This window comes from Lucilia cuprina, chromosome 6, assembly GCF_022045245.1.
Source record: "Lucilia cuprina isolate Lc7/37 chromosome 6, ASM2204524v1, whole genome shotgun sequence".
NCBI classification, from domain to species: Eukaryota; Metazoa; Arthropoda; class Insecta; order Diptera; family Calliphoridae; genus Lucilia; species Lucilia cuprina.
The window spans coordinates 16,853,960-16,881,279 of NC_060954.1; the positions used below are offsets into that span (position 1 = coordinate 16,853,960).

General features: G+C 30.0%; 4 protein-coding genes, 1 long non-coding RNA gene and 9 other non-coding genes across 16 annotated transcripts in view; 2 read left to right on the forward strand and 12 right to left on the reverse strand.

The window, feature by feature from the left end:
- Positions 1-446: 446 nt before the first annotated feature.
- LOC124420741 lies at positions 447-10,989 on the reverse strand. Its single transcript, XR_006941348.1, has 13 exons — positions 10,850-10,989; positions 10,455-10,496; positions 8,932-8,998; positions 8,676-8,733; positions 8,110-8,290; positions 7,426-7,470; positions 6,406-6,470; positions 6,012-6,075; positions 5,734-5,797; positions 3,318-3,382; positions 2,465-2,590; positions 2,081-2,155; positions 447-1,795 (listed from the first exon to the last, which is right to left on the reverse strand). It is a non-coding gene; the product is annotated as an uncharacterized LOC124420741 (long non-coding RNA).
- On the reverse strand, positions 2,657-2,754 carry LOC111674649. The gene has a single exon (XR_002762464.1). It is a non-coding gene; the product is annotated as a small nucleolar RNA Me28S-Gm1083 (small nucleolar RNA).
- Positions 5,879-5,969, reverse strand: LOC111674655. The gene has a single exon (XR_002762470.1). It is a non-coding gene; the product is annotated as a small nucleolar RNA Me28S-Gm1083 (small nucleolar RNA).
- LOC111674651 lies at positions 6,156-6,247 on the reverse strand. The gene has a single exon (XR_002762466.2). It is a non-coding gene; the product is annotated as a small nucleolar RNA Me28S-Gm1083 (small nucleolar RNA).
- LOC111674654 lies at positions 7,293-7,381 on the reverse strand. The gene has a single exon (XR_002762469.2). It is a non-coding gene; the product is annotated as a small nucleolar RNA Me28S-Gm1083 (small nucleolar RNA).
- LOC111674652 lies at positions 8,368-8,460 on the reverse strand. Its single transcript, XR_002762467.1, has one exon. It is a non-coding gene; the product is annotated as a small nucleolar RNA Me28S-Gm1083 (small nucleolar RNA).
- Positions 9,074-9,167, reverse strand: LOC111674650. The gene has a single exon (XR_002762465.1). It is a non-coding gene; the product is annotated as a small nucleolar RNA Me28S-Gm1083 (small nucleolar RNA).
- A 25-nt stretch (positions 10,990-11,014) lies between the features above and the next one.
- LOC111674656 lies at positions 11,015-11,109 on the reverse strand. Its single transcript, XR_002762471.2, has one exon. It is a non-coding gene; the product is annotated as a small nucleolar RNA Me28S-Gm1083 (small nucleolar RNA).
- A 540-nt stretch (positions 11,110-11,649) lies between these two features.
- Positions 11,650-16,013, reverse strand: LOC111674641 (H/ACA ribonucleoprotein complex subunit 4). Its single transcript, XM_023435301.2, has 6 exons — positions 15,886-16,013; positions 15,342-15,710; positions 14,266-14,517; positions 13,617-13,891; positions 12,295-12,711; positions 11,650-12,233 (listed from the first exon to the last, which is right to left on the reverse strand). The coding sequence occupies exons 1-6, from the start codon at positions 15,896-15,898 to the stop codon at positions 11,997-11,999; spliced, it is 1,563 nt and encodes a 520-aa protein (XP_023291069.2). The 5' UTR covers positions 15,899-16,013; the 3' UTR covers positions 11,650-11,996.
- LOC111674648 lies at positions 13,436-13,576 on the reverse strand. The gene has a single exon (XR_002762463.2). It is a non-coding gene; the product is annotated as a small nucleolar RNA snoR639/H1 (small nucleolar RNA).
- On the reverse strand, positions 14,592-14,732 carry LOC111674653. The gene has a single exon (XR_002762468.2). It is a non-coding gene; the product is annotated as a small nucleolar RNA snoR639/H1 (small nucleolar RNA).
- Positions 16,014-18,370: 2,357 nt separating the features above from the next.
- LOC111674596 (borealin-like) lies at positions 18,371-20,800 on the reverse strand. 2 transcript variants are annotated; one of them, XM_046955389.1, is made up of 4 exons: positions 20,423-20,800; positions 20,249-20,360; positions 19,432-19,873; positions 18,371-19,361 (listed from the first exon to the last, which is right to left on the reverse strand). In XM_046955389.1, exons 1-4 carry the CDS (start codon positions 20,642-20,644, stop codon positions 19,172-19,174), a joined length of 966 nt encoding a protein of 321 aa, XP_046811345.1. In that variant the 5' UTR covers positions 20,645-20,800; the 3' UTR covers positions 18,371-19,171. The 2 variants fall into 2 exon arrangements, with proteins under 2 accessions (XP_046811345.1, XP_023291019.2); XM_023435251.2 differs by having other exon boundaries at positions 19,432-19,885; positions 20,423-20,795.
- A 2,088-nt stretch (positions 20,801-22,888) lies between these two features.
- LOC111686668 (7-methylguanosine phosphate-specific 5'-nucleotidase) lies at positions 22,889-25,869 on the forward strand. 2 transcript variants are annotated; one of them, XM_046954019.1, is made up of 4 exons: positions 22,889-23,169; positions 23,422-24,093; positions 24,979-25,402; positions 25,467-25,869. In XM_046954019.1, exons 2-4 carry the CDS (start codon positions 23,687-23,689, stop codon positions 25,626-25,628), a joined length of 993 nt encoding a protein of 330 aa, XP_046809975.1. In that variant the 5' UTR covers positions 22,889-23,169; positions 23,422-23,686; the 3' UTR covers positions 25,629-25,869. The 2 variants fall into 2 exon arrangements, with proteins under 2 accessions (XP_046809975.1, XP_023304801.2); XM_023449033.2 differs by having other exon boundaries at positions 23,448-24,093.
- A 330-nt stretch (positions 25,870-26,199) lies between these two features.
- LOC111686667 (ubiquitin-protein ligase E3C) overlaps positions 26,200-27,320 on the forward strand; it is a 5,374-nt gene continuing 4,253 nt past the window's right edge. The window contains exon 1 of the mRNA XM_023449032.2: positions 26,200-26,868. Within this exon, the coding sequence (XP_023304800.2) occupies positions 26,533-26,868 (336 nt within the window). The 5' untranslated portion in view covers positions 26,200-26,532. The remainder of the gene's footprint in view (positions 26,869-27,320) is intronic.

Here is a 27,320-nt window from a genome sequence, read left to right on the forward strand (position 1 = left end):
TCAAACTTTATTTTCCATTTGTTTAACGTTTATGTTAAACTTTTAACAATTCTATCGACAAAAATTTGTAATTTAAAGGCTGGCAACTCTTTAAAAAGCCGCAACAATATGGCAATGAAACATTTTAGGAAAGAGACAACTAGCTTGTGCTTTTTTCGCGCCATTTAACGGAAATGCCATGCGTTTAATGACAATAACACGTGGCGGCTTTAATTTTTTTGGAAAATCTTTATTAAGGATTTAAGTTTGGAAGTTATGCATAATATTAAAAAACATTATATTTTTTGTGTACATTTCTTTATTGTTTATTTTATTTTCGTTTTTTATAAATAAATATGAATAAAATATAATATAAATCAGTCTTACCTAAAACGAGAAGAAAAAACAAAAATTAGTAATTTTTTAAAATTAATTTTAAAGAAATTTTATATAATAAAATTAGGAAATATACATGTATGGTTTTAATAAATTTTAAAGAAGTGTTGATAAAAATGTAATGGCCCCTATTCTGCATTTCAATTTGAATCGAAATTTTCTCCATTTGGTAACTTTAGAGCATTGAAACGATATGGAATTGCATTTGATTTAAATCTTCTTATATCGAAAGTGGCAAGGAATACCTCTTCAGGAAGTTTATTCCACAAACGAGCAGTGCAGCTGAAGAATGAATTTTCCCTGTAGTGCGGTCCATTGTCCACGTCTACCACAAATGGATGTGTTCTTGAAGAAAGTCGTGTGTGTTACGCAAGAATATACGGGTATCTTGAACAAGTTCCCTAATTTCAAAGGAACATATTCCATTGTAGTATCGATGGGTGTATTCTTGAAGAAAGTCGTTTGTGTTAGGCAAGAATATACGGATATCGGGAACAAGTTCCTTAATTTCAAAGGAACATATTCCATTGTAGTATCGATAGAATAGAGAAATACACCCCATGTTGCGGCGGTGCTCCAGTGAATGAGAGTTATATCCATTTTCGGATCAGATGAAGTGAAGTATGTCTTACACCTTTTAAAAAAAACGAGATACTTGAATGCTTCTTTCGACACTTGAAAAATGTGTTTAGTTCAGCGGACATCACACTGAATTTTCATGCCCAGAACATCAAGAGTTTCCGATTCCTTAATATTTACACCACCCATATATATAGATGGAATAACAATATCTGCCAAGCGTCTATGTGTTAAAAACATGGAAACTTGCGGGGGTTAACATAGACTCTGTTAACTAGACCCCTTTCAGAGTTTTTTTTTTTATCAAGTCGAGATTAAGCGATTCATTCATAGCTTGGCCTATAATTGAATGAGAATGACAAATGCTACTGTCATCCTCAAAAGAGTAGATAGAGTTGTAAGTTTGACATAGAAGGTCATTAAAGATAAAAAATCGGGTAGGGAAAAAATTGGAGCCTTGCGGTACCCCTGAATTAATCTTGAACTCGTTTGATGAGATCCCATTTATAAAAACTCGTATAGAGCAATCTCTGAAAAAGATCTAGGGAAGTTATTACCGACACAAAATGCATATATTGAAAATAATTATAAAACTTTTTTCTCTTTAAAATTTTACTAAAAACCATAATATATAATTTTGAAAAAATTTCAGCAGGACCTATTATGAATCGGGTTGCGTTGTTGCGGTTTTAATGTGAAATCATGCCACATAATCAGATTCCCTTTATCATCAGTTAATTTTTTAAAGAAAAGTGTGATAATCTAAAGAAAATTAAATGTATTCTTACCTTTTTCAAGCAATCGCCACAAAATTTATAATTTTTTTACGCAAGAAATATTCCTGTAAAGACAAATAAACCGAAAATTGTTTATTAAAGCAAATATTTAATTTTTAATAATAATTAAAGTATAAAATGTTTTCAGCAGGACCTATTATAAATCGGGTTGCGTTGTTGCGGTTTTAATGTGAAATCATGCCACATAATCAGATTCCCTTTATCATCAGAATTTAACATTTGAACTATAAATCACGAAACGAATTACCTTACTTGCGATCGAATAAGATATCGATCACGAATAAAGCAATTCGTTTGTTTATATGTTTAAAAATTTAAATAAATCTTACCTTGAGATTTAGAGGGCAACTTTTGTTTGTATCCTTTCTCCTAAGGGATTACCTTTAAACATCTTCGATTATTATCTATAAAGATTAAAGAAATTTACGGTTAAACTATGGGAAATTTTAGAAATTGTATTTTAAAATAATTTTTAAATATTTGAAAAATTCAGCAGGACCTATTATGAATCGGGTTGCGTTGTTGCGGTTTTAATGTGAAATCATGCCACATAATCAGATTCCCTTTATCATCAGTTAACTTTATGAAATATTTTACTCTAAAATTCACGAATCAAATTAGCGCCTTCATAATCGAATGATATCTTTATTATTTGATATTGATTACAAAAGCGATAATTTGGCGGAATGTTTTAAAATTTAAATAGAACTTACCTTTTAAGTTGAAGGAGCACATCTTCAGTGTTTTCTCTTTAATGGTTTCAACAATTCTTGTTTAATTCCAGTTAAAGAGATGGCCAGCCCTTATTTCAAAAGTTTTCGTTGTTCATTTGATGAAATCTAAAAGAAAGCAAAAAAGATGTTGCATATTTAGTAAATTTTAAATATTTCTTTTATAATTTTAATATATTTCTAGAATAATCAGTAAGACCAATTCCGCATTCAACATGAGAAGTTTCCAAAACTTTCTGTTAGGGGCGAAAGTTAATTGTCATCACATAAAAACTAAAACTAACTAATTCTGTTACTTGTGTTATAATTAAATTAGATTTGAACAATTATTAAAACTGTTTCAATCTAAATAATGAGAATTCTTAAAAAAAAATTTTGAAAATTCGAATTCGAATGTTCGAAAATATTGCAAAGATTTTTTAATAATCTCCCAGACATGAGGATCCATAAGAATATGATGTAATGCTATGTACACATGGTTGTTAGATCTTACAACGTTGGCAGTAAAATGTGCTGAAAATGTCTAATAATAGTGTAAAACTTACAAATTTTGTGTTCCAATATTGTCAGTAAAAGCTTTTTCTGACAACGTTGCAAAAGAAAAATTGTAAGTTCTGACGATTGTTTGACATTTTATGAACATTTTACTGACAACGTTGTAAGATCTCACAACCGTTTATCACGGCTTTTAGTTTCATTTTATGAGTAATAGATTACATTTCAATTTGGAACTTGCAAATGTTTTCAATTTTTACAGTTTTCAATTACGAGCATAGGTTAGTTTAGGTTTATAACATTTATACACAAACTATAATGAAATCGGGATATAACTTACCTTTTTGTATATGTTTTTTACGTTGTCTTCTGAGCTAACGTTTTTGTTGTGTTTCGACGCACGATCTGTAAAGAATAAAACCAATAAACAAAACTTTAATTAAATATTAAAAAATATAATATACATCTTAAAAAATGAATAAAAGAATTCACAAAAAAAGTTGTAGGACAAGGCGACTAAAAGCCGTGATACACTGTTGTCAGATCTTACAACGTTGTCAGTAAAATGTTTAGAAAATATCTAACAATCGTCTAAACTTATTTTACTGAAAAACTTAGTAAGCTCTAACAACGTGTATACATAGCATGACAGCCGATCCACACTAGGAAACTTCTTTTCAATTCTCTTTTGAAGTTTCCACATAGAAACTTCTGTTTCAGAAACTACGTGTTAATTGCATTGATTTGTTGTTGTACGTATGAGAAGAATAACAAAACAAGTTTCCGAGTACGAGAAACTCCATACCGCGAGATAGATGTCCTTCTCTCTCACGTAAAATCAAAAGTTTCCCAAAAAAAAATTTCCTAGTGTGGACCGGCACTAAGGATTAAACTCTATTGAAATGTCAAATCTCTAGTTTAAGTAAAGTTTAAAAGAAAATTTGCCCAAACTATAGCGTGCAAGTTGTTCGTGTGTTTACATCATTATGGACATACTTGATCTCTGTGTGATACCTGTCATCCCTTGATCTTTAGATGGTTTTGTTTAGATTTCGGAAGTTTTCATATTAATGCGTAACCTGAGATACGGGCCGTTTTAAGCCAATTTGTTAACTTCGTTGCATGGAACGATATATTGAAAATGTTGCGCATGATAGATTTGCAATATTCAAGCCACTAGTAATGAGAGGGGTAGTCTTATGTGTCATTAAGACTTCATATTACGCCAAGATGATTATAGATAGAATTAAAGACCGCCTTATATAAGTTAGAACCGTTTTTGTTAGAATATAGTGGGCCTGTTAGAATGCGCATTATCAAACGAAAAGGGAAACATTCTGACATTGCTTTAAGCTCGACCTGCATGTGTCATTGTGACTTCATAAGATGATTATAGGTAGAATTAAATACCATAAAACGGCCTAATATGGAAATAGGACCGTTTTTACCAGCCGACGCTACCAGCCATGGGAGGTGTAGTTTTAAGTTCATGCTTGCTCCGAGGAATTCTAAGTTCGAACTTCTTGTAACATTATGACTCCACGTAGCGTCAAAATGACTACTCTGAAAAATAGAAGCTACTAGTCATGGGAGGAGTAGTTTTTAGTTCGTGCTCGGCCTAAGTCGTTTTAAGGTCGACCTGCATGAGTCTTTTTGACTTCACAAGCTGATTATAGGCAGAATTAAAGACCATAAAACCGCCCAATACGGAAGTAGAACAGTTTTTATTGGACTTAAGTCGGTATGTAGGACCCAAGTAGACGCTACCAGCAGTGGGAGGTGTAGTTTTCAGTTCATGCTTGCCCCGACGACCTCTCGAGTTCGATCTTCTTGTAACATTATGACTCCACATAGCGTCAAGATAACTATTCGGAAAAATATATGCTAATAGTCATGGGAAGGGGTAGTTTTTAGTTTGTGCTCGGCCTAAGTCCCTTTAAGCTGCATGTATCATTATGACTTCAAATCGCGTCAAGATGATTATATGTAAAATTAAAGACTTTAAAGCCGCCCAATATAGTAAGTAGTAGCAGTTTTTATTGGACTATAGTCGGCATGAAGGACCCAAATAGACGCTACCAGCGATGTTCTTCTTTACTAAAACTTAGTTTGTTTATAGTATATAAATAGATGTGTTGAGACGTCTACGATCAATCTTTGATTATGGTTTATGAATTGGTAAGATGTTAGGTTAGGTATCGAGAGCAGATGCTAGAAATGCAACTCACTAGGGTCCATTAAGTTGGTCCCGTTGTGTTACACAATGTTAGCGAAAAAGACTATTTTTAATCTTGCAATAATATTTCCAATGTAGATCATTAAATTGTTTACTCTATTAGTGTCTTTAATTAGATCCTCTGATATTATCCTTAAGACTTTACATTGAGTCAAAATAGCTACTCTTGGTTAAAATTAAATGCCATGGCAGGGGTAGTTTTTAGTTCGTGCTGACCCCCCTCTGACTATATAATTAAGATTTTGCTTAGCGCCTTGATAACTATTTATGATTTTAACTAAAAGTTTTTTTTGTGAATTCCTTAATTTTCTTAATAAGTTATTTATAAATATTATAAAAAAATGTTGAGACGTCTACTATCAAACTTCGACCATGGTTTAACAATTGGCACGATGTTAGCGAAAAGCCTACATTTAATCTAGCACTAATATTTCATCTATAGACCATTAAAATTGGTTTATAAATTTTTTAATCTATTAGTGCATAAAGATAACTTTATTTAAAAATATATACAACTTACCTTTAAAAACTTTTAACTCAAACTTTCAGTGTCTTTCTTTGAACAGCAAATACAGTATAAAAAACTAAAACGAAAAGCAAAAGAAAATAGAAAATTTAATTATTTTATAAAACTTAGTTAAAGTTAATAGTTTTTTTATAATATAAAATTGTTTCAGTAAGACCAATTCCGCATTCAACATGAGAAGTTTCCAAAACTTTCTGTTAGGGGCGAAAGTTATTTGTCATCAGATAACAATTATACTTGATTCTTTTATAAAATAAGATAAATAAACTTACCTTTAGTATCTTTATATAGTAACGGGGCAGCCCAATGGACACAAGTGTCTAATAGATAATTAAGCTAAAATTAAAACAGACAAAAAAACAATAAAATTATTAAAATTTTATATTTAAATTGTATAATAATCTATTTTTTATTAAAAAATTATTTCAGTAAGACCAATTCCGCATTCAACATGAGAAGTTTCCAAAACTTTCTGTTAGGGGCGAAAGTTATTTGTCATCACTTGGATGTTTTCGACCTTATACAAACTAAAAACGAGCTGCTTACTTGCTACTAACTTTTTTTTTAACTTTTTACGTTTAAATTCTCGTTAAGGAAAAGTTAACAGCTTGTTTTCTTTAAGGTATAAGGTTTCTATACTCTATATAAAGTTTGTTTTAAACTTACCTTGAAAAAAATTAAAATGTTGTTTAAGTTTGTTCAATATTTCTGATGAATTGCAAGTGTTTTAGCTAAAATTATAATAAAAAAGAAAAAATTTATATTATTTTTCATTTGTAGGAGAAAAACATCTTAATTAGCTAAATATTAAGATCTATTATCTCATTCCGTGGTTATTATTTCTTGATAAGATATCATTATGATAAAAAAAATAACCAATAGAGGAGAGACCTCTTCACACGAGCACACAAGTCCCGATTCTCAATCGGCCAAAGATTGTCAACTGAGCAACAGCTGTATCAACCTCTTTTTTTTCCTCATACGTATGAAATTTCATTTAACTTTTTCATTAAACTTTATGTACGTTAAGTAGCGGCCAGTTGTCCGTAGGACTATGTCCTGTCTGGTCAGTTGGTTGAGGTTCCTTTGGGGTCCACGTATTGGCTGTGGTTTAAACCCAAATTCGCGGGAAGAGTAAGTGGCGGTTAAAAACTGAATTTTCCTCTATTGTCCAGATATGTTCAAAGTATACTCTTTTCATATTAGAATTACCACAATGTGTCCCTGTGAGTAAGAACAATGTCTTCGGCTTATTTGATGGATTCGTACTTCGGTGCCGAACCAACAGAGACCATTAAATGGTCAGAGAATAGATAGCTCGAGTACTTTAGCAAAGTGCTTGTACATGGACCGATCAAATCCAAATGTACAAAAACTGTCACCTGAGTTTTTCATTGAAGGATAAAGGGGCAATGGTAGACCGTTGTCAAGTCTGCCCAGTGAATGAAAAAGACCACCGTGGCGTAGGGCATCATGCCAGGTACTCTCGACATTCATTTACGTACGTTAAGTGTGAACGTGTGAAAGGCCCCCCTTTAATAAGACAATGAGTTTTAAATTTTTCAGTAAGACCAATCATTCGCATTCAACATGAGAAGTTTTTTTCAGATAGGGGCGAAAGTTAATTGCTCATCATTTTAATATTTTAATAAAATTGATGGAATTTTAGATTATTAGTTAACTTACTTTTAAAAATAGTCCAATTTGTTCTTTAAAGATTCTCGATTTAAACTAAAAATAAAAGAAATTTGTTTTGAAATTAAAAACAAAATTTTTGATATGTTTTAAAAATTTAAAAGATTTTTCTATTTATTTTCAGTTAGAGACAACGTATTCAAACGTTTCGTCATTATTTTTCTGTAGAACGAAAGTTAAGTTATTGTTCATCATTGTATTTATGAAAAACAGTGATCGGGTTTAAGCATCAAACAAATGTTTCATTATCAAGCTTGATGTTAAGTTATTCACGCTTATTCTGCATTTCGATTCCGTTTATGCATTCAGTTACGCAACAATCAAAAAATTGGTATTCGAACAAAGTAAGAAAAAGGAGAAGCAATTCCATTTCGTTTTTTAATGCTTTACGAACGTGTGCATTCTCTGCATTTCGATTGTAATTACGTTTTTGTAAGTTGTTGTTTATGTGGCGGAGAGTGGCATCGAAATGTAGAATACCAAAGTTGCCAACGAAGACAATTTCGATTCAAATTAAAATATAAGTTAAAATCTTGTCATTAATTTCGAGTTCGAGTCCCACTAGATATTTAGGTTCTTATGGATTTTATAGTTATTTTATTCATCATTGTTCCCTAAAGCCGACCACTGTTTTAATAGTTTCTTTATGTAGTTTAATTATGTTCAAAAACTTACCTTTAATCTCATTTAAATACGAGTTTGATTTGTATTCATCATATGTTTTATAAACAGTTCAACATCAGTTCAAATACAGCTGTCGAAATCTATTGACTTCATTTACAATTTGAAAAGTTTTTGAATATTGAAATTTGCTTCTTGTTTTGTGGATTATATAACGAAGAAGCCGTAGTTTAAACTAAAATAAAAGAAATTAAAAAGATTTCTTATTATTCAGTTTTAAAATCAAATATTTTTAATTTTTAATAAAAATCTAAAGTATTCAGTAAGACCAATCATTCGCAATCAACATGAGAAGTTTCCAAAACTTTCAGATAGGGGCGAAAGTTAATTGTTCATCATATAATGTATACGTTCACAACATGAAATATTTAAAAAAAAACAAATTTTTAAAAGATGTAAACGTTTTTTATTAAATTGACTTTATTTAGTCAGTACATTGATGTCTATTTTGTCCAAAAATGTTTTAGGTTTTACAAGCAGTTTTACATTTTCAAATCCTAATCTTGTTCTTAAACTTGAGCCACACAAAAGCTATTGTTAAATAATTATTAAGTTCTTACCTTTTCAAAAGTGTTTGAAAGTTTTTCTCTTTTTATTTAGGCGAACTGCTAATAACAACTGCAAATGAAATTAAACATTAATAATAAATTAATAACAAAGTTATAAAAAAAACTGTTAAAAAATCTAGATTTTTGTATAAATTTTCAGTAATCAAAGGTTTCGTCATTGTTTTTGTTTCAGTAGAACGAAAGTTAAGATTAGAAATCATCATTTTAAAAGTTATTTATTTAAATTTATAATAAAAATCAAGCTTACCTTCTAATTAGCAAAAACTTTGTAGTGAATAACGCTTATATTTCCAATCATTATTTATTTCTTCCAACTAAAAAGAAAAAGTAAAGAAATACTTTAATATATAGTTAAAGAAAACTAATAAATTAATTTAAAATTAAAAAAAGGGAATTGTCAGTAAGACCAATCATTCGCATTCAACATGAAAAGTTTCCAAAACTTTCAGATAGGGGCGAAAGTTAATTGTTCATCATTTAAATATGTATTTAGACCATATAATACCCTACACATTTTACAAAAATATGATTATAGACGATCATGTGTTAAATTTCATTATCTCGAAAATTGCGACCTATAGTTTGATTACAGGATTTACAAGCTTTATTCGGGTGTTCAGTTGTATGGGGGCTAGGTGAAATAATGGACCGATGTTAACCATTTTCAATAGGATTTGTCTACGGTACCACAAAAGGTCATGTGCCGAATTTCATTGAATTATCTCCAAAATTGCGACAAGGTTTACAATCCCTATTGGGGGGGTTCAGTTGTATGGGGGCTAGGTGAAATAAAGGACCGATCTTAACCATTTTTAATAGGCTTCGTCCCTTGAATTATCATTAAAATTGCGACCTGTAGTTTGATTACAAGGTTTAAATGCAGAGACAGACGGACGGACATAGCTAAATCGAATCAGAAAATGATTCTTAGCCGATTATACATTAAGGTGGGTACAGTACAAACATTAGCACAAACCCAACTTTGGTATTCTGCATTTCGATTTGACACTCCGCCACATAAACAACAACTTACAAAAACGTAATTACGAAATTAGAAATGTTTAATAAAGTTATTGTTAGTTAATTAAGGGCGGGTTTCTTACTGCTCTGTTAAACTAGGCTTAAACTTGCTATTAGATTTAACTCGGAACAAGTTTTGGCGGACTTTAACCGATGATTGTGTTTTTCAGTTATGGATTTAAGTTCAGTTAACTTTGTTAGTATTGTCAACTTTTCACTCAAAAACATAAACAATGAACAGCTGCTTTTGTAAATGAAACTTTTATAAAATGAAAATTTTTTGAAAAAATGTAAAATAAACATTTAAACCAACAATAAATAAAACAAAACAAATCAGAAAATTGCAATTTACTTAAAATATTAAGTTTCTGTTCTTCCGATATCATTGTTTTATTGTTTTTGTTAATTGTGTTTTCTCACTTATAACTTAAGTTTAATTGACCAATAACACTTAGTTAAACTAAGATAATATGTAACTTTACTGATAACTGAAAAACACGAAACATATATTAAACCAGGTTTAACCAAAGAATGAAGATTATCTCTAACAGAAAAACTAGCCCTAAGTAACGTTACTATTTATTGAAAAACACAAATTATATATTAAACTAGATTTAACCAAAGAATGAAGATTATCTTTATTAGAAAAACTCGCCCTTAGAGAAATTGTGTTTTAGAAAAAGTGCTTAATAAACCAATGATAACTTAATGAATATAAAAGTAAGAATTTAGTATAAATTGTTTGCTTACCTTTATATGATTATAAAACCGATTCTTCTGGCATGATTTGAACTAAAAGTAAAGAAAAAACATTTTGTTATTAATAAAAAACTAATTAAATGGTTATTTTTTATTAAAAAGCAATTAGTTTTATATAGTTTCAGTTAAAGACAACGTAATCAAACGTTTCGTCATTATTTTTCTGTAGAACGAAAGTTAATGTAATGTTCATCATAATAAAATTGTGTTCATATCTGTCAAATATTTTACACAAATACTAAAAATTGTTTAACAAAAAAGTTTTGTAAAAAAAACTTTATTTTCTTCTGGAAAAAAGCTTCTTTTTAGCTCAATTTTTGAACAATAGGAACACGTAGAACAAATGTAGAAAATTTTAATAAATTTAAAAACAAAAGAAAACTTACCTTATAACAGTAAGAATAAAGAGTCCAATTCACATTAAACAATCTCACATGAAAATTTGAATTTAACTCCTCCATCTTCATTTGTTTAAGCTAAAATTTAGAAAAAAACAAGAAAACATTAATATTTAAATTAATATTGAAAAATATTAAGTAAAGTAAAAAATTAAATTATAATCAGTAAGACCAATCATTCGCAATCAACATGAGAAGTTTCCAAAACTTTCAGATAGGGGCGAAAGTTAATTAATCATCATATAAAAAGAAACAATCACTCCTATTCTGCATTTCAATTACGTTTCAGTTACGCAACGATCGATAGAAGAAGCAATTCCATTTCTTTTCAATGCTTTAGGAATTGTGTATTCTGCGTTACCATCGTAACTACATTTCTGTAAGTTGTTGTTTATGTGGCGGAGAGTCGAATCGAAATGCAGAATACCAAAGTTGTCAAACGGAAAAAATTTCGATCCGAATTGAAATTCAGAATAGGGCCAAGATCTAATTCGAAATGAAAACGAGCTGCTACTTTACAAGTAAATATCCTTAAGGGAAAAAGTAGCTCGTTTTCATTATGATTAAAATGTAAAACTTAAAATAAAAAAGAAAAATTTAAAGAAAAAACTCACCTTAATAAACCAAAAGAAAGAAGAATTAAGAAGTTTCGAAGAAAGCTGAAAAATCCCTAATAAAATTGTCTCTTTTTTTTTAAATAAACACACTTTAAAATTCCATTTTATAATGTAATTTTTTTATACATTTTCTATTTAGAAAAATAGTTTTTTTTTTGTTATATTTTTTTAAATGTTTTTCTTTTGCATTCTCTTATGATTTATAAACATAATCTGTAGCATGACAACAACTATATAAAATAATAGTTTGAACTTTAGTTGTATATATATAAAAAATAAAATCCTTAAAACTAATAAAACGGTTAATAAAAGAAATAAAATTTCTATATTAACCAAAAAAAGAGAAATAAAAAAAGCTAAAAAAACTGTTAAACTTTATATAAAATGCATTGTTGTTTCTTTTTTTTTTGTTTTCTCTCATATTTTGTTAAGAAGTAAGAAGAAATAAGTAGCTATAGTAGTAATTATGAACTTATATAAAATTGCTAACAAGTAAGGATTTTTGTAAACTATATTTCTTATTCAGTTTTCTCCCTATCTTTATCCTTTTTCTTCTTCTTTTTCTTTTCTTTCTTTTCTCCTTCGGGTTCAGCCTCAGCTTCAGCAATAGTCTCTTCTTCGACTACCGAAACATCAGCGGCCTCTTTATCAGCCTTGTGTTTCTTTTTCTTCTTCTTTTCGGTTTTCTCTGTGGCAGGATTTTCTTCAGCTGCAGCAACTGTTGCACCTTCTTGGCTAGATACACTTAATTTACGCTATAAATTTAAAGTTTTATTTTAATTTCCATTTCCCCTTTTTAATAAACGATTTTATTACCTTTTTAGGTTCTTCTGTGTTATTGCCATTTGTGTTGGCTTGTGGAGCTACAGCAGCCGCCGGTTTCTTGGCATTATAGTCTACAAAACCTGTTAACCATTCCTTGGGTGTATTTTCATTAGGTCTGCCGTATTTATCTAATTTGCCAGAAGCAATAAGTGCTTTCTTGGCGGAAGCTTTAGGACCCAAACCCCATTTACGTGGATACGTATCTCTTTCCATAATGACACGCTTAATCTTGGCCACTACACCGTGATCACAAGAGGCCATGGTGGCTGTGGTCATTTGAGCAATAGCCAAACAGATGGCTTCACCCTTGGTGGTACAAATAACGATTTCTTGATCGATTTCAATACCATCTTCGTAACGTAAGACACCGGTCAACATAATCTTGGCACCATAGCAAATGGCATTGACCTAAAATGAAGAGAATGCGTGGAGAAAAACAATTAATTGTGTTCGGAAGTTTAAGTTCAGCTTAAGCTCAATTCTAGATCAGATTTAGTTCAGTTCTAGTTTAGTCAAACTCAGTTGTAGTTCATTTCTTCTTCAGTTCTAGTTTAGTTGTAGTTCAGTTCTAGTTCTGTTCTATTTCAGTTCTAGTTCAGTTCTAGTTGAGTTCTTGTTCAGTTCTAGTTCCGTACTAGTGCAGTTCTAGTTCAGTTCTAGTTCAGTTTTAGTTCAGTTATAGTTCAGTTCTAGTTCAGTTCTAGTTCAGTTCTAGTTCAGTTATAGTTCAGTTCTAGTTCAGTTCTAGTTCAGTTCTAGTTCAGTTCTAGTTCAGTTCTAGTTCAGTTCTAGTTCAGTTCTAGTTCAGTTCTAGTTCAGTTCTAGTTCTAGTTCAGTTCTAGTTCAGTTCTAGTTCTAGTTCAGTTCTAGTTCAGTTCTAGTTCAGTTCTAGTTCAGTTCTAGTTCAGATCTAATGCAGTTCTAGTTCAGTTGTAGTTCAGTTTTAGTTCAGTTCGAGTTCAGTTCTACTTCAGTTCTAGTCCGGCTCTACTTCAGATCTAGTCCGGCTCTACTTCAGTTCTAGTCCGGCTCTACTTCAGTTCTAGTCCGGCTCTACTTCAATTCTATTATTTCTAATATTTTAATGGATTTCATACAAAAGTTTAAAATATAACATAAAACTTTTTTGTTTTGTACTCTGAAATTTACTTTGTACAGAAATGTGATTAAAATCATTTCATAACATACACACATCGGAGCAGATTTCATTTTCCCAATCATAGTCACATAAAGAACTGTAATACGTTCTTCATGCCGGCTTATATCATGGGGTCAAAGGTTTTATCTTATAAAAAAAAACAACCTAAACTTACCGAACTGTCTTTCATGATAATTCTTTTGTGATTGACTAAAAGTCCCTCCAAAGGTTTAATAACACGTCTCAACATAGATTCATCTTTATGATTTTCATACAAATACATAGCATCCAAGACATCGTGCATAGTTACCATACCATCACGTTCCGATTGTATGCCAGAACGGACACGACGCAATTCCAACATTTGACCACCAACACCGAGTACCAAACCAAGATGTACGCACATGGTACGAATATAAGAACCAGCCTCACAACTAACCCAAAAAACACCTTCAAATTTTCAATATTTTTGTTCGTTTCGAGTAGGGAATTTTTAATTTAAAATATAGGCCAACATTTCGTAAAAAGGCCATAAATATGTGTTTGAATGTATGTATATATATATTTTGGTAAGAAAAAAAGAAAAACAAATTTTTAAGCATATAAAAATAATTGATATGTATTACATTGAGTTTTTGTTAATAACAAAAAACTAATGATTTTAATTTTATGTTGCATTAAATTTACGTTTAGAAATATGTAGATTTAGTAGAAAAAAAAGTAACATAATCCCAGGATGGAAATAAAGGAAAATGTTAACTTTTTTATGGCAAATGCTTTTTGTGTTTGTTAAAAGTTATAAAGAAAAAAAACTTAAAACTTACCCATATTACGAGTTTCATCGTAATCCAACAATTTACTGTCATAGACAGTACGTACACGCAATTGACGTTTAACAGCAGAAATTAGAGGAGGACGTTGGAAAAGAGCACCACGCAATTTTTCCAAACCTTGACGCACTTTAGCCACTGATTCAACAGGAGAATGCAATTTGAAGATGGCTACGTATTCTTTACCAGCACTTTGTTGTGACTTAACCAAACGTGTGGCACGATCAATGCAAACAATTAAACAACCTGTAAACAAAATTAATTTATTAGTTTAAATTTTTATTTTTAAATTTAAAATTTATCATTTTTTATATAAAACTTGTTCTCAGAAATAATCTTTGTTAAGAGATGGAAATTTATCTCAAAACATACACACATCGGAGTAGTTTTTATTTTCCCATCTATAGTCACTTAGAGAGCTGGTTATATATACTACTCCTTGGCGGCTTATGAGATGGGGTGTAAAAGGTAATAACTAAAGTTCTTTTTATAGGAATAGAACTATTATTAGTCTTTTATAGAAAACTTGTTCAAAATTTTCTTTTAAAAGAAAAATTTGTTAAAGTTTACTTAAGAACAAACTTTGGTTATAGAATTTTTTAAAAAATATGTTGAAAAACTGCTTGTAGACAGAAAAGTTTTGCAAAAGATTTTTATAGAGAGAAAATGTTGTCGAAAGAGTTACTTTAAGAATAAGAAATCTTGTATCTGTTTCATTAGATATAGGAATCTATATAGTATGTTGAAAGAATGATTATAGAAAGAAAACTAGATTGAAAATAAACAATATTGAACAAAAAATAACTCTGATTTATTGTTTACTAGCCATGTGGTCTTAAATTTTGGCGCGCACTGTTGTTTCCGATACAAAACATGTGTCCAAATACGATAAATATGTAAATATGTTTGTACATGTTAAAACATTTTTTAAATCTTTTCTTAGGTACAGACAAATCTTAAATCTTATAAAATAAAAAAAAGCCAAACACTAAATTCCAAACAAAATGTCCCCCATATAAAGTATTAATCAAAATATACACAAAAACATGTTTATTCAACACACTACTTACCAGTAACTTTAGGATCCAAAGTACCAGAATGACCAGTCTTTTCAACCTTTAATATTTTCTTAATCCATGCTACAACTTCGTGAGAACTAGGATTGGAGGGTTTGTCCAAATTGATGAAACCAGATTTCATGTATTCTCTGATGTCACGATTCAAGGGTGATGAACCACTGGGCAACGGTGTATAATGATTGGTGCGTACATTTAACTTATCAAAGTTCTTCAACAATAAAGGCCATTGTGAGGTATCCAAAGTGGCTGTTTTTTCGGAAGGTTTAACAGTGAAATTTCCGGTTTTTTGTAAAGTACCAATATCATCTAAATCAATTGGTTCTTCCTTGATTTTCTTCTTTTTCTTTTCTTTTTTGATTTCTATAGCATGAGGAAAAACGAAACGTGGAAAATTTTCACATTAATTGAGAAGAAAAAAACGTGGTTTCATATATAGACACAATTGCTGGCACTAAATAAACACTTTTTCTTTTATGTTATTTTAAAATTGCCATTAATTAATTATTGTATTTATAATTTATACTTTAAAACCTACCAATATCAGCCATTTTTATGGTTGATTTTATTTATAAATTATTTAATTTTTTAAAAATTTTTAAACACAAGGTCTGAAGCAACACGTCCAGACTCAACAACGAGGTTAGAAAAATGGACGATTTGACAGCGAGTTGTGAAGTTGAGTGTTTGTGCAGAAACACGTGTACTACAACAGCGACCTCTGGCTGTCAGTGTTTCTTTTTTTTGTTACACTAAGAAAAATTGTTGTGAAAAAAGAAATGTCATTTTAAATTCAAATTATTAACGGAAATTCTATAAGTTTGTATTAAATTAAAATATTTTGAAGAAAATTCATAACAATTTTCAAAACTATTACCTTTTTAAGAAAGTTTTTAACAATTTCATATTCTGTTAAAAATTGTTAAACTATGTACATATTAAAAATTTTAAATATTCATATTTTTTTTTAGAAAGCTTTTTAACAATTCTTGCTTTCTATTGGAAACTTTCAATGATTTCTTTGTTTTAAATCGACTTTTTCTTCAACAAATTTTACTTTTATATCATATTTATATGTGAAACTTTAAAACTTTTATGTGAAAAATACTTTTTAACATGTATTGCTATAGAAAGCTTTAAAACATGTTCTGTCACCAATAGGAAACTTACGAAAACATATTTTTATAAATGAAACTTTTCAGTAAGTTTCTATGACCTGGTCCACACTAGGAAACTTTTTTTGAAATCGTTTTCTTAATTCTCTTTTAAAGTTTATTTAATGTCCACACAAGGAAACTTTTGTTTCACAAACTACGTAAACCTGGTTCACACTGGGAAAATTTTGTTGAGAAACTTTTGATTTTGTGTGTGAGAGAAGGAGATGGTTGATATTTCTTTCTCTTACACACAAAAATCAAAAGTTTCCAAAAAAAATGTTCGTATTAATTGCATTGATTTGTTGTTCTACGAATGAGAAGAATAAAAAACAATTTTCCGAGTACGGGAATTTCCGTACCGCGAGAGAGATGAATGATATTCTTTTCCACGTAAAATCAAAAATTTCCCAAAAAACGTTCCTAGTCTGACTGGCAGTATGGGAATAATTTGTTTTTTTGTTTTAAATTTTTTAGAAAGATATTTTCCTGTATGAAACTTTTTATAAGGTTTTATTTCTATGAGAAACTTTTTAGGAAGTTTTCTTCTTGAAGAAAGATTTTTAACATAGTTTCTTTCTGTAAGACTCTTTTCAACAAGTTTTCTTTCTGTAGGAACTTTATGAACGGTTTTTTGAGGGTAACTTTTTAAAAGGTTTTCTTTCTGTGTGGAACTTTTTAACATGTTTTCTTTCTAAAAAAGCTTTTAAATGTAATCTCTTTTTATGGAAAACTTTATAAGAAGCTTTTTTTGTAGAAAACTTTTGAATAAGTTTTCTTTTAAGGAAAACTTTTGGTCATTTTTCTTATATAACAAGATTTCTGAAAGAAACTTTTCAAAAATGTTTTGTGAAAAGCTTTATAATAAAGTTTCTTGTCTACAGAAAACTTTATAACAAGTTTTCTTTTCTTTTGCCGAAAACTTTTTATCATTTTTTTCTTATACCTATAACAAGTTTTTTTTTGTGGAAAGCATTATAATAAAGTTTCTTTTCATAAGAAACTTTTTAATAAGTTTTTAATACATTTTACGATACTTTTCAACAAGTTATCTTTTTGTAGGAAATTGTTCATGAAATGTTCTTTCCTTGTAAAACTTTTTAATAAAATTTCCTTCAATAAGAAACTTTCAACAAGTTTTCTTTTCTGGGAAAACTTTTTAACAAATATCGCTTTTAAAAAGTTTTCTTTGTATAAAAGCCGTAATACACGGTTGTCAGCTCTTACAACGTTGTCAGTAAAATGTTCAGAAAATGTCTAATAATCGTCTGACTTACAATTTTTCTTTTGCAAATGTTGTCAGAAAATGCATTACCGAAAATATTGCAAGACAAAAGTAGTAAGTTGAAAGTATTATTAGACATTTTTGCACATTTTACTGACAACGTTGTAAGATCTAACAACCGTGTATACATAGCATTAAAGAAACTTTTTTACAAGTTTTCTTTCTAAAGCAAAATTATCAACCAGCTGGGATCGACAATTGGATCTCTGCTCCGGAACGTCCCGATTATCAATCGGCCAATGATTGTCAACTCAGCAATAGCTGTATCAACCGGAAGTTTTTTCCCCAAAAACCAGTTGGGATGGCAATCTTAGGCCAAGTTTTAGTCGCTTCGTTCCGGAGCGAGATTCAATTGTCATGGGAACAAAAGTTCTTTCTGCAGGAAAGAACTATCGGCCACAGTCAAACTTCTTTAAACATTGTTTAAAGAAACTCTATATAGAAAACGTTTTAACCAGTTTTCCTTTATAACTATTTTTTTACAGAAAACTTTTCTTTACATTTCAGAGGAAATATATTTTTTTATTGAGCACAAAAATAAAATTACTAATAAAATACAAAATTTTATGCAAAAATTTGGGATCAATTGAAATATTTTATTTGTTATTTATAAAATTGAATAAAAAAAAACTTAACTTACATTACATTAATTTAATTATATAAAACTAAATCGAAATATTTGTTTTATGTATTTGCTTGCTATTTTCTTTTGTGATTTGGATACAAAATATGTTTAAATGAAAAACTTAAAATAAAGTTACACCAACAAAGGAATAAAATTAAAAAAAAAGTAAAATAAGAAAAAAGGACATCAACAAAATACATAAGAGATTAAAAAAAAAGAAAAATAAAACGACATGAAAATTTAATTTAGATTTATGTTCGCTTTAAAGGAACAAATAATTAAGCGTCTAATCATGTCGTTAGCGAAAATTTAAAGGAGGCAACTAACTCCTTTTGCACATTAAGAAATGTGAATAGCATAATGAATATGGGTAAATGATGAGAGTAGTATGTACTTGCCAACAAACTTAAAAAATATTATAGCAAAAAAAGAAAATAATAATACATTAATAAGCCAATAAACAATTAGCTGGAAAACGGCGGTAAATCTTGGTTTCATAACAAGTTTTAAACAGGATTAAAGGCAATGTTGTATATTAAGTGTAAAGAGAATTTTTACTTGTTTTGTGTAAGGTTTTCACAGCTAAATTGTTAATTATTTGTTGAATCATTAGTTGGTATGATGTATATGATTACAAAATAGATTTGTTTAAATTTATAGCCAAAGATATTTTAGAAAAGTAATGATTAAAACTAAATGTATGTTGTGTTTTACAAAAGAAGTTATTCTTTCGTTTAAGAGGTGCTCGCTTGACTTCATTTTAATATCCCGCTTTGTCCACCATACTTACAATTTTATCAATATTAAGTTTTAAAGTTCTTAGCTGATCCACAGTTGTGGGATCAAGGTCTTCTAAAATATGAGGTTGTAAATCGGCAAGTTTTTTAGGGCGCATAGAAATGACACCATTACGCAATGGTATATTCAAGTGAGCAATGTTTTCTGGTAACCTATAGTAGTAATAAATATAACATTTAAAGAAAATGTTATAATATGGAAAATTTTTTTGCTAAAACTTACATTTGTGTAACTAAGGGACTGCCACATTTTGACAAGGCCAATTCGCCAGGTTTGGGGAAACGCAAAAATGTGGGTGGTGATTGTGGTGAACTAGGATTATCAAATTTAGTTGTACGATCTGCGCTAAGAGCCTTTGTACGACTGGCCATTGGTGTGCGCATTTTACTACGGGAATGATGTTCTGCAGCGCCATGACCATGTCCTCCACTTGTAGCACTTAATTGTGGCTTCAATTTGACAGCTGATGCTGGTATAGGAGCCAAATTGCCGCATGCTGAACGACTACGTCTTGGACGTCTAGCTCGTGCTGAGCTCAATGGTCCTGGTGTACGCAAACGTGCTGACTGTTGTTGTATCAGAGGTTGTGTTAGCATATTTGAAGTACTCAAAAATGCAGGATTTGCTATGGCTGATCCAATGCTGCCGCCAGTTGAACTATCCTCTGTAAGGTAGCCTTTACCAAATGAGTCAAAGTGCCATAATTGTTTACAATACATATAAATGAGCAGAAGAAGAAAAGTAGTAGCAATAAGATGAGATATGTGTGTGTTTGTTATAAAAAAAAATATTTCTTTTTTAAAAGGTGCAATTGGAAAATGGTTAAAAATTTTAATTAAAGAAAAAGAAAACAAATGAAAAAAATTAAAAACAGAGTCAACATTTAAGCAATAAAAGTAATATGATAATAATGAAAAACCCAAACCAGCGTCTTATCACCAATAAAAGTAAATTTTTATATATTCCCTCTAAGCTATTGATAAATATTAACACCAAACACCAAAAATGTATTTAAAACAATATACACAAAGAAACTCACCCTCATCATTGGGATTTATTGTCCGTGTTGACTGTTTTATAGAGGAATTTTGTAAAGTGGCATTTAACATTTTGGATTTCTGTTGTTCCCAATCACTGAAACGATCCAAATCCTGCAAGGCAAACAACAACATGAACACACTATAAATAGAATTCAATTTCTCTTAAGACTTACCAATGAAAACACATCCACCATTTTCAATTTGAGCAAAGCCCTTGGAGTACGCTGTAGCAACATTTTGATTTCATCATCGTAAGCAGTAAAAATATCCTGTATTTTATCGTCGACTGTATTTTGAAAGCCATCTAGGGAATTTTCAAATTCTCTTACTTTTTCTTCACGATTTGTTGTCTCCCGATTGCGTTTGGAACTTTTCGAGACTTTAGTGCGCGGCATTTTTGTGGATAATTATGAAAATAAATATTGAAAATGAAATGGCGCTCTCCGTGCGTTAATTCTTCTTCACAGGAATGGTTTTTTTTTTCGTTTAAAAATTTGTTTTGATGGTTGGCGGCACTGCTGCTTTTGTTGTATTTTTTTTGCATCTGCCAAACCAGTGTACACTGTGCCAAACTGATGGAATTTTTTTGAATACTAAACAGGGTTGTATTTTTCATACTTTGTGGTACATGGTATATTTATTATAAGGTAAGCTATATATACATGGTTGTAAAATCTTACAAAGTTGACAGTACCGACAATTACAAATTATCAGTTAAGGCGGTTTAAAGAAAGCCTTAAACTGCATGACCACACGTCAAAATATTTATTAAATATTGCGTGTGTGTTTGCTGATGTATATTACTAAAACAAATATAGACATGTGGACATACAGTTTTATATATTTTTCCATACAATTGTCAGACAAAAAATACATTTGGCAATAATATTCTCAGTTCACAATGTTGTCAGATTGTTGTATGCTAAAATTTATCTGACTATGATTCTATTGTCAGATGAATAAAGCTCAAAAATCTGACAATAAAAACTGTCAGACAGTTTTCTGGCATAGCAACGTAATGTGTTTGCACGGCTGCAAGAAAAATACTTCGAACTGTTGCTATACATTTTCTGCCAACGTTGTAAGATCTGACAATCGTGTAAACATAGCTGCAGTAAGTAAGTAAGTATGTGTTTTTCTGGTACACTTTTAATGTTTTATATATATATGATATATGAAACCAAAGAAAACGAAAATTTGGTAAATTTTTAATATTTTGATAGAAATATTAAATAAATAACACACGTTCGTGAGAAGGGTATATATAAGTTTGTCATTCCGTTTGTAATTTCTATAATATAATTTTCCGACCCTATAAAGTATTTATATTCTGGATCCTTATAGATAGCGGAGTCGATTAAGCCATGTCCGTCTGTCTGTTGAAATCAGTTTTAGAGGTCCCCAAATATCGGCGAGATCCGAATCTTCAATAATTCAGTTAGACATACTTTCGAGAAGATCGCTATTTAAAATCAGCAAAATCGGTCTATAAATAACGGAGATATGAGCAAAAATCCGAGACAACCTCTGAAAATTTCATCAAAAAAGCCACATTTTTTCATGCTTTGTTAAAAAAGCAACAACAACACTGTGAATTGGATAAAGATGTACATGTGCGTGTGGAGATGTATTTGTATGTTTGTATGATGTTCTGCTCTCACGAAGGTAAGTGGGTATAACAAGAACAAGAAGATAAAGCAGTAATATGTTGGTAGTACAGCTAACATTTGTTTGAGGGTGGTAATATTAACGGTTAAAATTTCTTTCTGCTACAGTTTATATTTGTTTGTGTGTATGTTATGTGTGACATGTGTGCAGAGATACAAAATAAATAAAAACGGTTTTTTTGGTGAAGGGTATATAAGATTCGGTACAGCCAAATATAGAAATATTACTTGTTTTATTTTATAATTTTATTCAGTTTTTAAAAGAGTGTTTGTTGTGAAAAATCATAACAAATATTAGCGTTTTTAAAACTTTAATTTGTATTTCTCTTAGCGATTTTGTTTAAATTTTTATTTTATTAATATGTTTGTAACATGAAGTTTTAAAACAATAATATATTTGTTATGAAAGTTTTTCGACTTTTTTCATTTAATTAAAAGTTGATTTTTCGACTTTTCGACTTTTAATATTTTATAAAGTGTCGACTTTTCAACTTTTTCCAACTTTTCGACTTCCCGATTTTTTTCGACCCTTTGACTTTTAATATTTTATAAATAGTCGACTTTTCGACTTTTTCCGACTTTTTCCGACTATTTTCGACTTTTCGACTATTTTCGACTTTTTCCGACTTTTTTCGACTTTTTTCGACTCTTTCCGACTTTTCGATTTTTATTTACAAAGCCGACTTTTCGACATTTTTCATAGACGATAGTCGAGTTATCGACTTTTTTGGAACAAAATAGTCGACTTCGACTTTTTTCGACAAAAAGTCGACTTTGACTTTTTTCGACAAAAAGTCGATTGTTTGATTATTCGAAAGTCGATTTATACTATTACTTTTTTATATTTAATTGATTGAGAGTAAATTAAAAATTACTCTCCATCATAAATTTACTGGAAAGTACGCAAACAGACATATTATAAATTAATTTATGCATACACAACAATGACAACACTGATAGTAGAACAGCTGGGCAACTCACTTTATTGTTGTTGTTATTGTATATTTTCATTGAAATAAAACCGTATACGTGTGTACGAATTTTAATTTCGATTATTTTACAAATTCTGTAAGAATATTACAAATTTAAAGTTTTTGTCTGAAATAAAACAAAATTTATATCATCCGACTATTACATAATAATAACAATATTAAAAATTTAATTGCAATCATAAACAAACTTTAACGAAAATAAATCTAACTAGAATTGTTGTAGTCAACTGAAGATAACTTGGTTAATTTTTTGGCAAAAAGGTAAACAAAAGGCACGTACTTGTATCTACTATTATAAAAATCATTTCAAGATACCAGCAGACTGATTCTGCCACTTGATATTTTTAGTGTTAGTTTATTACAGATTTAATAAAGAGTTAAGAAATAAACAATAAAAAACAAGAATATGCTTATCAATTTATAAGTTAATTTTTGTATATAGTATCTCAAACATTTGTTTTTTTATATTTTTAATAGAATACCTATTTGTTTATCTTTTTTATTATTATACAGTTATTTATTTGTCCTATGCTTTGCAGACCATTCACCTAAAGAGTTTTCATTTCAAAGAGAAAACAACAGGAAGAGATATTAACAAGAGAAAGAGAGTAGTAATTGATGATCTTTGGTTAAATTTTCCCCCAAAACAAAAACTAAAAAAAAGTGACTTTATGCGTATAGAAATAGACATTTGAAAATTATTAACAAAATTTCGTCGAAACTAATACGCACATTAGCTGCTGCTCCTCCTATTTTTACACGAATTTTGGATAGAATAATGATGGGCTCCTCTACGGAAATGAATCAACAAGAAGACAATACTATGGACGAGATCAGCATACGTTTGCAGGATATTAAACAATTGTGTGATGATCATTGTAAAATTAAAGATCCGGCACGTGTTGAACGTATATTAAATGAATTCGTTAGAGGAGGAACGGAACGTCTGCAACTGGTTTCGGACTTTGATTATACCATCACAAAACAACGTACGGCTGATGGTAAACCCGTGTTGAGTAGTTTTGGTATTTTGAATGCTTGCAAGTCATTGCCGGCCAATTTTATAGAAGAGTCCGATAAACTGTATCACAAGTATCGACCAATTGAAATTGATCCTCATATACCGACTAAGGAAAAGATAAAACATATGATTGATTGGTGGACTAAGACGGGTGAATTGTTGGTGTGAGTATAAAATGATAAAACAATAAAAAAAATTGTGTTTCTTAAGGACATTTTATTTAGTGAGAAAGTAAAGTTAAAATTAAAATATATATAAAAACTGACTGATCAACAAAATCATACTCTTGCAGTAATAAAACAATTTATACATTTATTAAAGAGCATATAGTAATTTAACTAACTTAATAAACCTTTATGCTAAAGGGGTGTTTTACAACATCATTTATTTAAATTTAAATTAATGATTAAAAACAAAAATCTAGTGGATTTCCGGCAATATTTTATTGCCCTTTAATACATACATGTTGTATGAAATAGATTTTTGTTCTTGCAAGTTATAAACTACAACATAGACTTAATCGTGCACTATACACTATAGATTAAAGACTATACAATAACCTATTGTCAAGATCATATACCAGAATACATTATAGACCAGACTATAAAACAGAATATAGACGAAACTGTGTATAATAAAGAGTATATGTATAATAATTTATTTATAGTCTATACCCAGCAGTTCGTCAATGCATACGAAAAAGACAGTAATTTCCACTAATAGTTACCCACCTGGATGATCGTAATTCGTATGTTTTGGGTCATTCGTCACGAATGTACCCTTTGTAATCGAGAATGAAAACAGTCGTCACTTTAGTGTCCCCTTTGTAAGCGAGAGCGGAGGCAATCGTCTCTTTACTGTCTCTTTGTAGGGTGTAGAGTGTAGCGATTGACTTCCTCGTAGGACAAGCCCATGTTAAAATGGTTGGTCACCTGGGTAGGCAGGTGCCTCGGGACTGTCCCGTCGAACTGCTGGGTATAGATAGAACTCAATTTTAAACACAACACTGTAAAATTTGTTACCTTTAACCAAATTATTTTTTCTTTTAGTGGTTTCCCTTTGGGACAAAGTGAAATTGATGGTATTGCCGGCAAATATAAAGATGCTTTGCGTGATCGCACTAATGTTCTTTTCGAAACACTTAATCGTTTGGATATACCCGTTTTAGTTTTCTCAGCTGGTTTAGGCAATTCTGTAATATCCGTACTGCAGCAAGCCAATGTTATGTACTCGAATGTTAAAGTGGTCTCAAATTTTCTACAATATAAAGATGGTTTATTAAATGGTTTCCAACAGCCCATGATACATACATTCAATAAAAATGAAACAGCATTGGATGGAAGTGAATATTATGATTTGGTACATAGTCGTGATCATATCATTGTTATGGGTGATTCCATAGGTGATGCTGATATGGCAAATGGTGTGCCATCTTCATCGCATATTATTAAAATAGGATTTTTATTTGATCATGTAAGTAGGAGGTGGTTGTAAGACTATAAAATGTTAAATAATGTCTGTTTTTTTGTACTTTTAGCCCGAACAAAATTTAGAAAGATATATGAATGCTTTCGACATTGTGTTAATTGATGATCAGACCATGGATGTGCCATTGGCATTGTTGTCTGCTATTGAAAACTTTCAGCAGCGTTTACAATCAAACTCAACTTCAAAAAACGAGGCTCAAATAGTTCAGTAAATTTGATAAGTAGCGGCTAACTCCCAAAGTTTCAAGTTTAGTGTGTTAATGACGGTATCATCATTAAAAAAATAAATCATAAAACTAACTGTAACTAATGCAAAGCATACATTATTGAATCTGTTCTGTAATTTTTTCTAAGTGTATTTATAACGTTTTGTTTAAAAAGCAATCAAAGGACTCAGTTTAATTTTCTAAACCCATGTAATGTAATTTTAATAAAAAATAATACAGAGATGTAATAAAAATATGCCTTGACAGAAATCTGGAAAATATACTATATAGTACTATATAAGATATCATATTAAGGGTCAAAATATTAATTACTATTTTGGCTATAAATAAGAGATGTTTATAATAGTAATCATAAGCCGTTTCTACACTGAACATTATAACAATTAAAAGTAATTTATTGCACACCCTGTTCGAAAAATGTACAACATATGATTTTCCTCTCTCATTTAATTGACAGTAGTAAAAAAAACAAAACATTTATACGTCAAAATTAGACAGTTCATAAAATTTCCTAGTGTCATGCTAATGAAAAAAAAAATAAAAACTGAGAAAATACACAAAAGGTTATTGTAAAAAACTATATTAATTAATTTAAATATCATAAAAATAATTAAATATAGTATAAATATTAAAAGAAATGTTAAAATAACAACAAATTAAACAAAACCCACAAAAAAAAAACGAATAAATGTGAAACTAAAACCTACATACGGAAGGAAGTGCTTTGAAAAGATTGTGAAAGAAAAAATAACACAAAAAACATATTACACCATAAACAATAAAACTACAATAATTCAGACCTTGAAAACTAAACAAGAAATTTTCTAACGTTACAACTGGACCCCAGCAAACGTTATATAGAAAAAGAGCAAAATCATTACAAAAAACAATGTTTGGCTTTGATGGTGAATATCGCCGTAAGCCGAGCCAAAGTTTTGGTGGTGCTTCGACCAGCAGTGATCGGGAGACGATTATACGCAAAGCTGCTGAGGAGCGTTTGAAACGCAATCAGTTGCGTCGTGAAAACAATGGAGCAATTGTTTTGCAATCCTATTTACGTTCCTTTATACATCGTCAGCGCCGTAAGCGCTATGAACGTGAAACATTTGATGAATTTTTACGCACTCATCGTGATAAACTTACACAAGATGAAAATTTGGCTTTTTTACTCAAAAGAATTATATTTTTTTATAATACAAAAGAGACCAAAGATGGTGAGAGATTGGTAAGTGATGATTGAGAAAGCAATTCAAAAAAAGGTCATAGATTATGCGAAAGATTAGATTTTAGACTAGACATTAAGCGGACAACATCCGAGACTGTAAAATGGACTATGTTACATATATGTTAACCACCTTTATATTACTAATAAGTTATATATGACAACATTGTCATTTTTAACTCCTTTTGACAACCTTAAAGTGAATAATAAGTTTAGCGTTAAAAAGATTTTTTTTGTGATCATATTTCAAGCAGTTAAAAGATCTAAAATTGTTTCTTATACCTATAATTGTTTTTGTTTGCAATTTAACATCAACAATTACACTTAAAAATGGCTTAAAAATGAGTCTATAGACTAGACTATAGACTAGACTATAGACTAGACTATAGACTAGACTATAGACTATACTATAGACTAGACTATAGACTAGATTATAGACTAGACTATAGACTAGA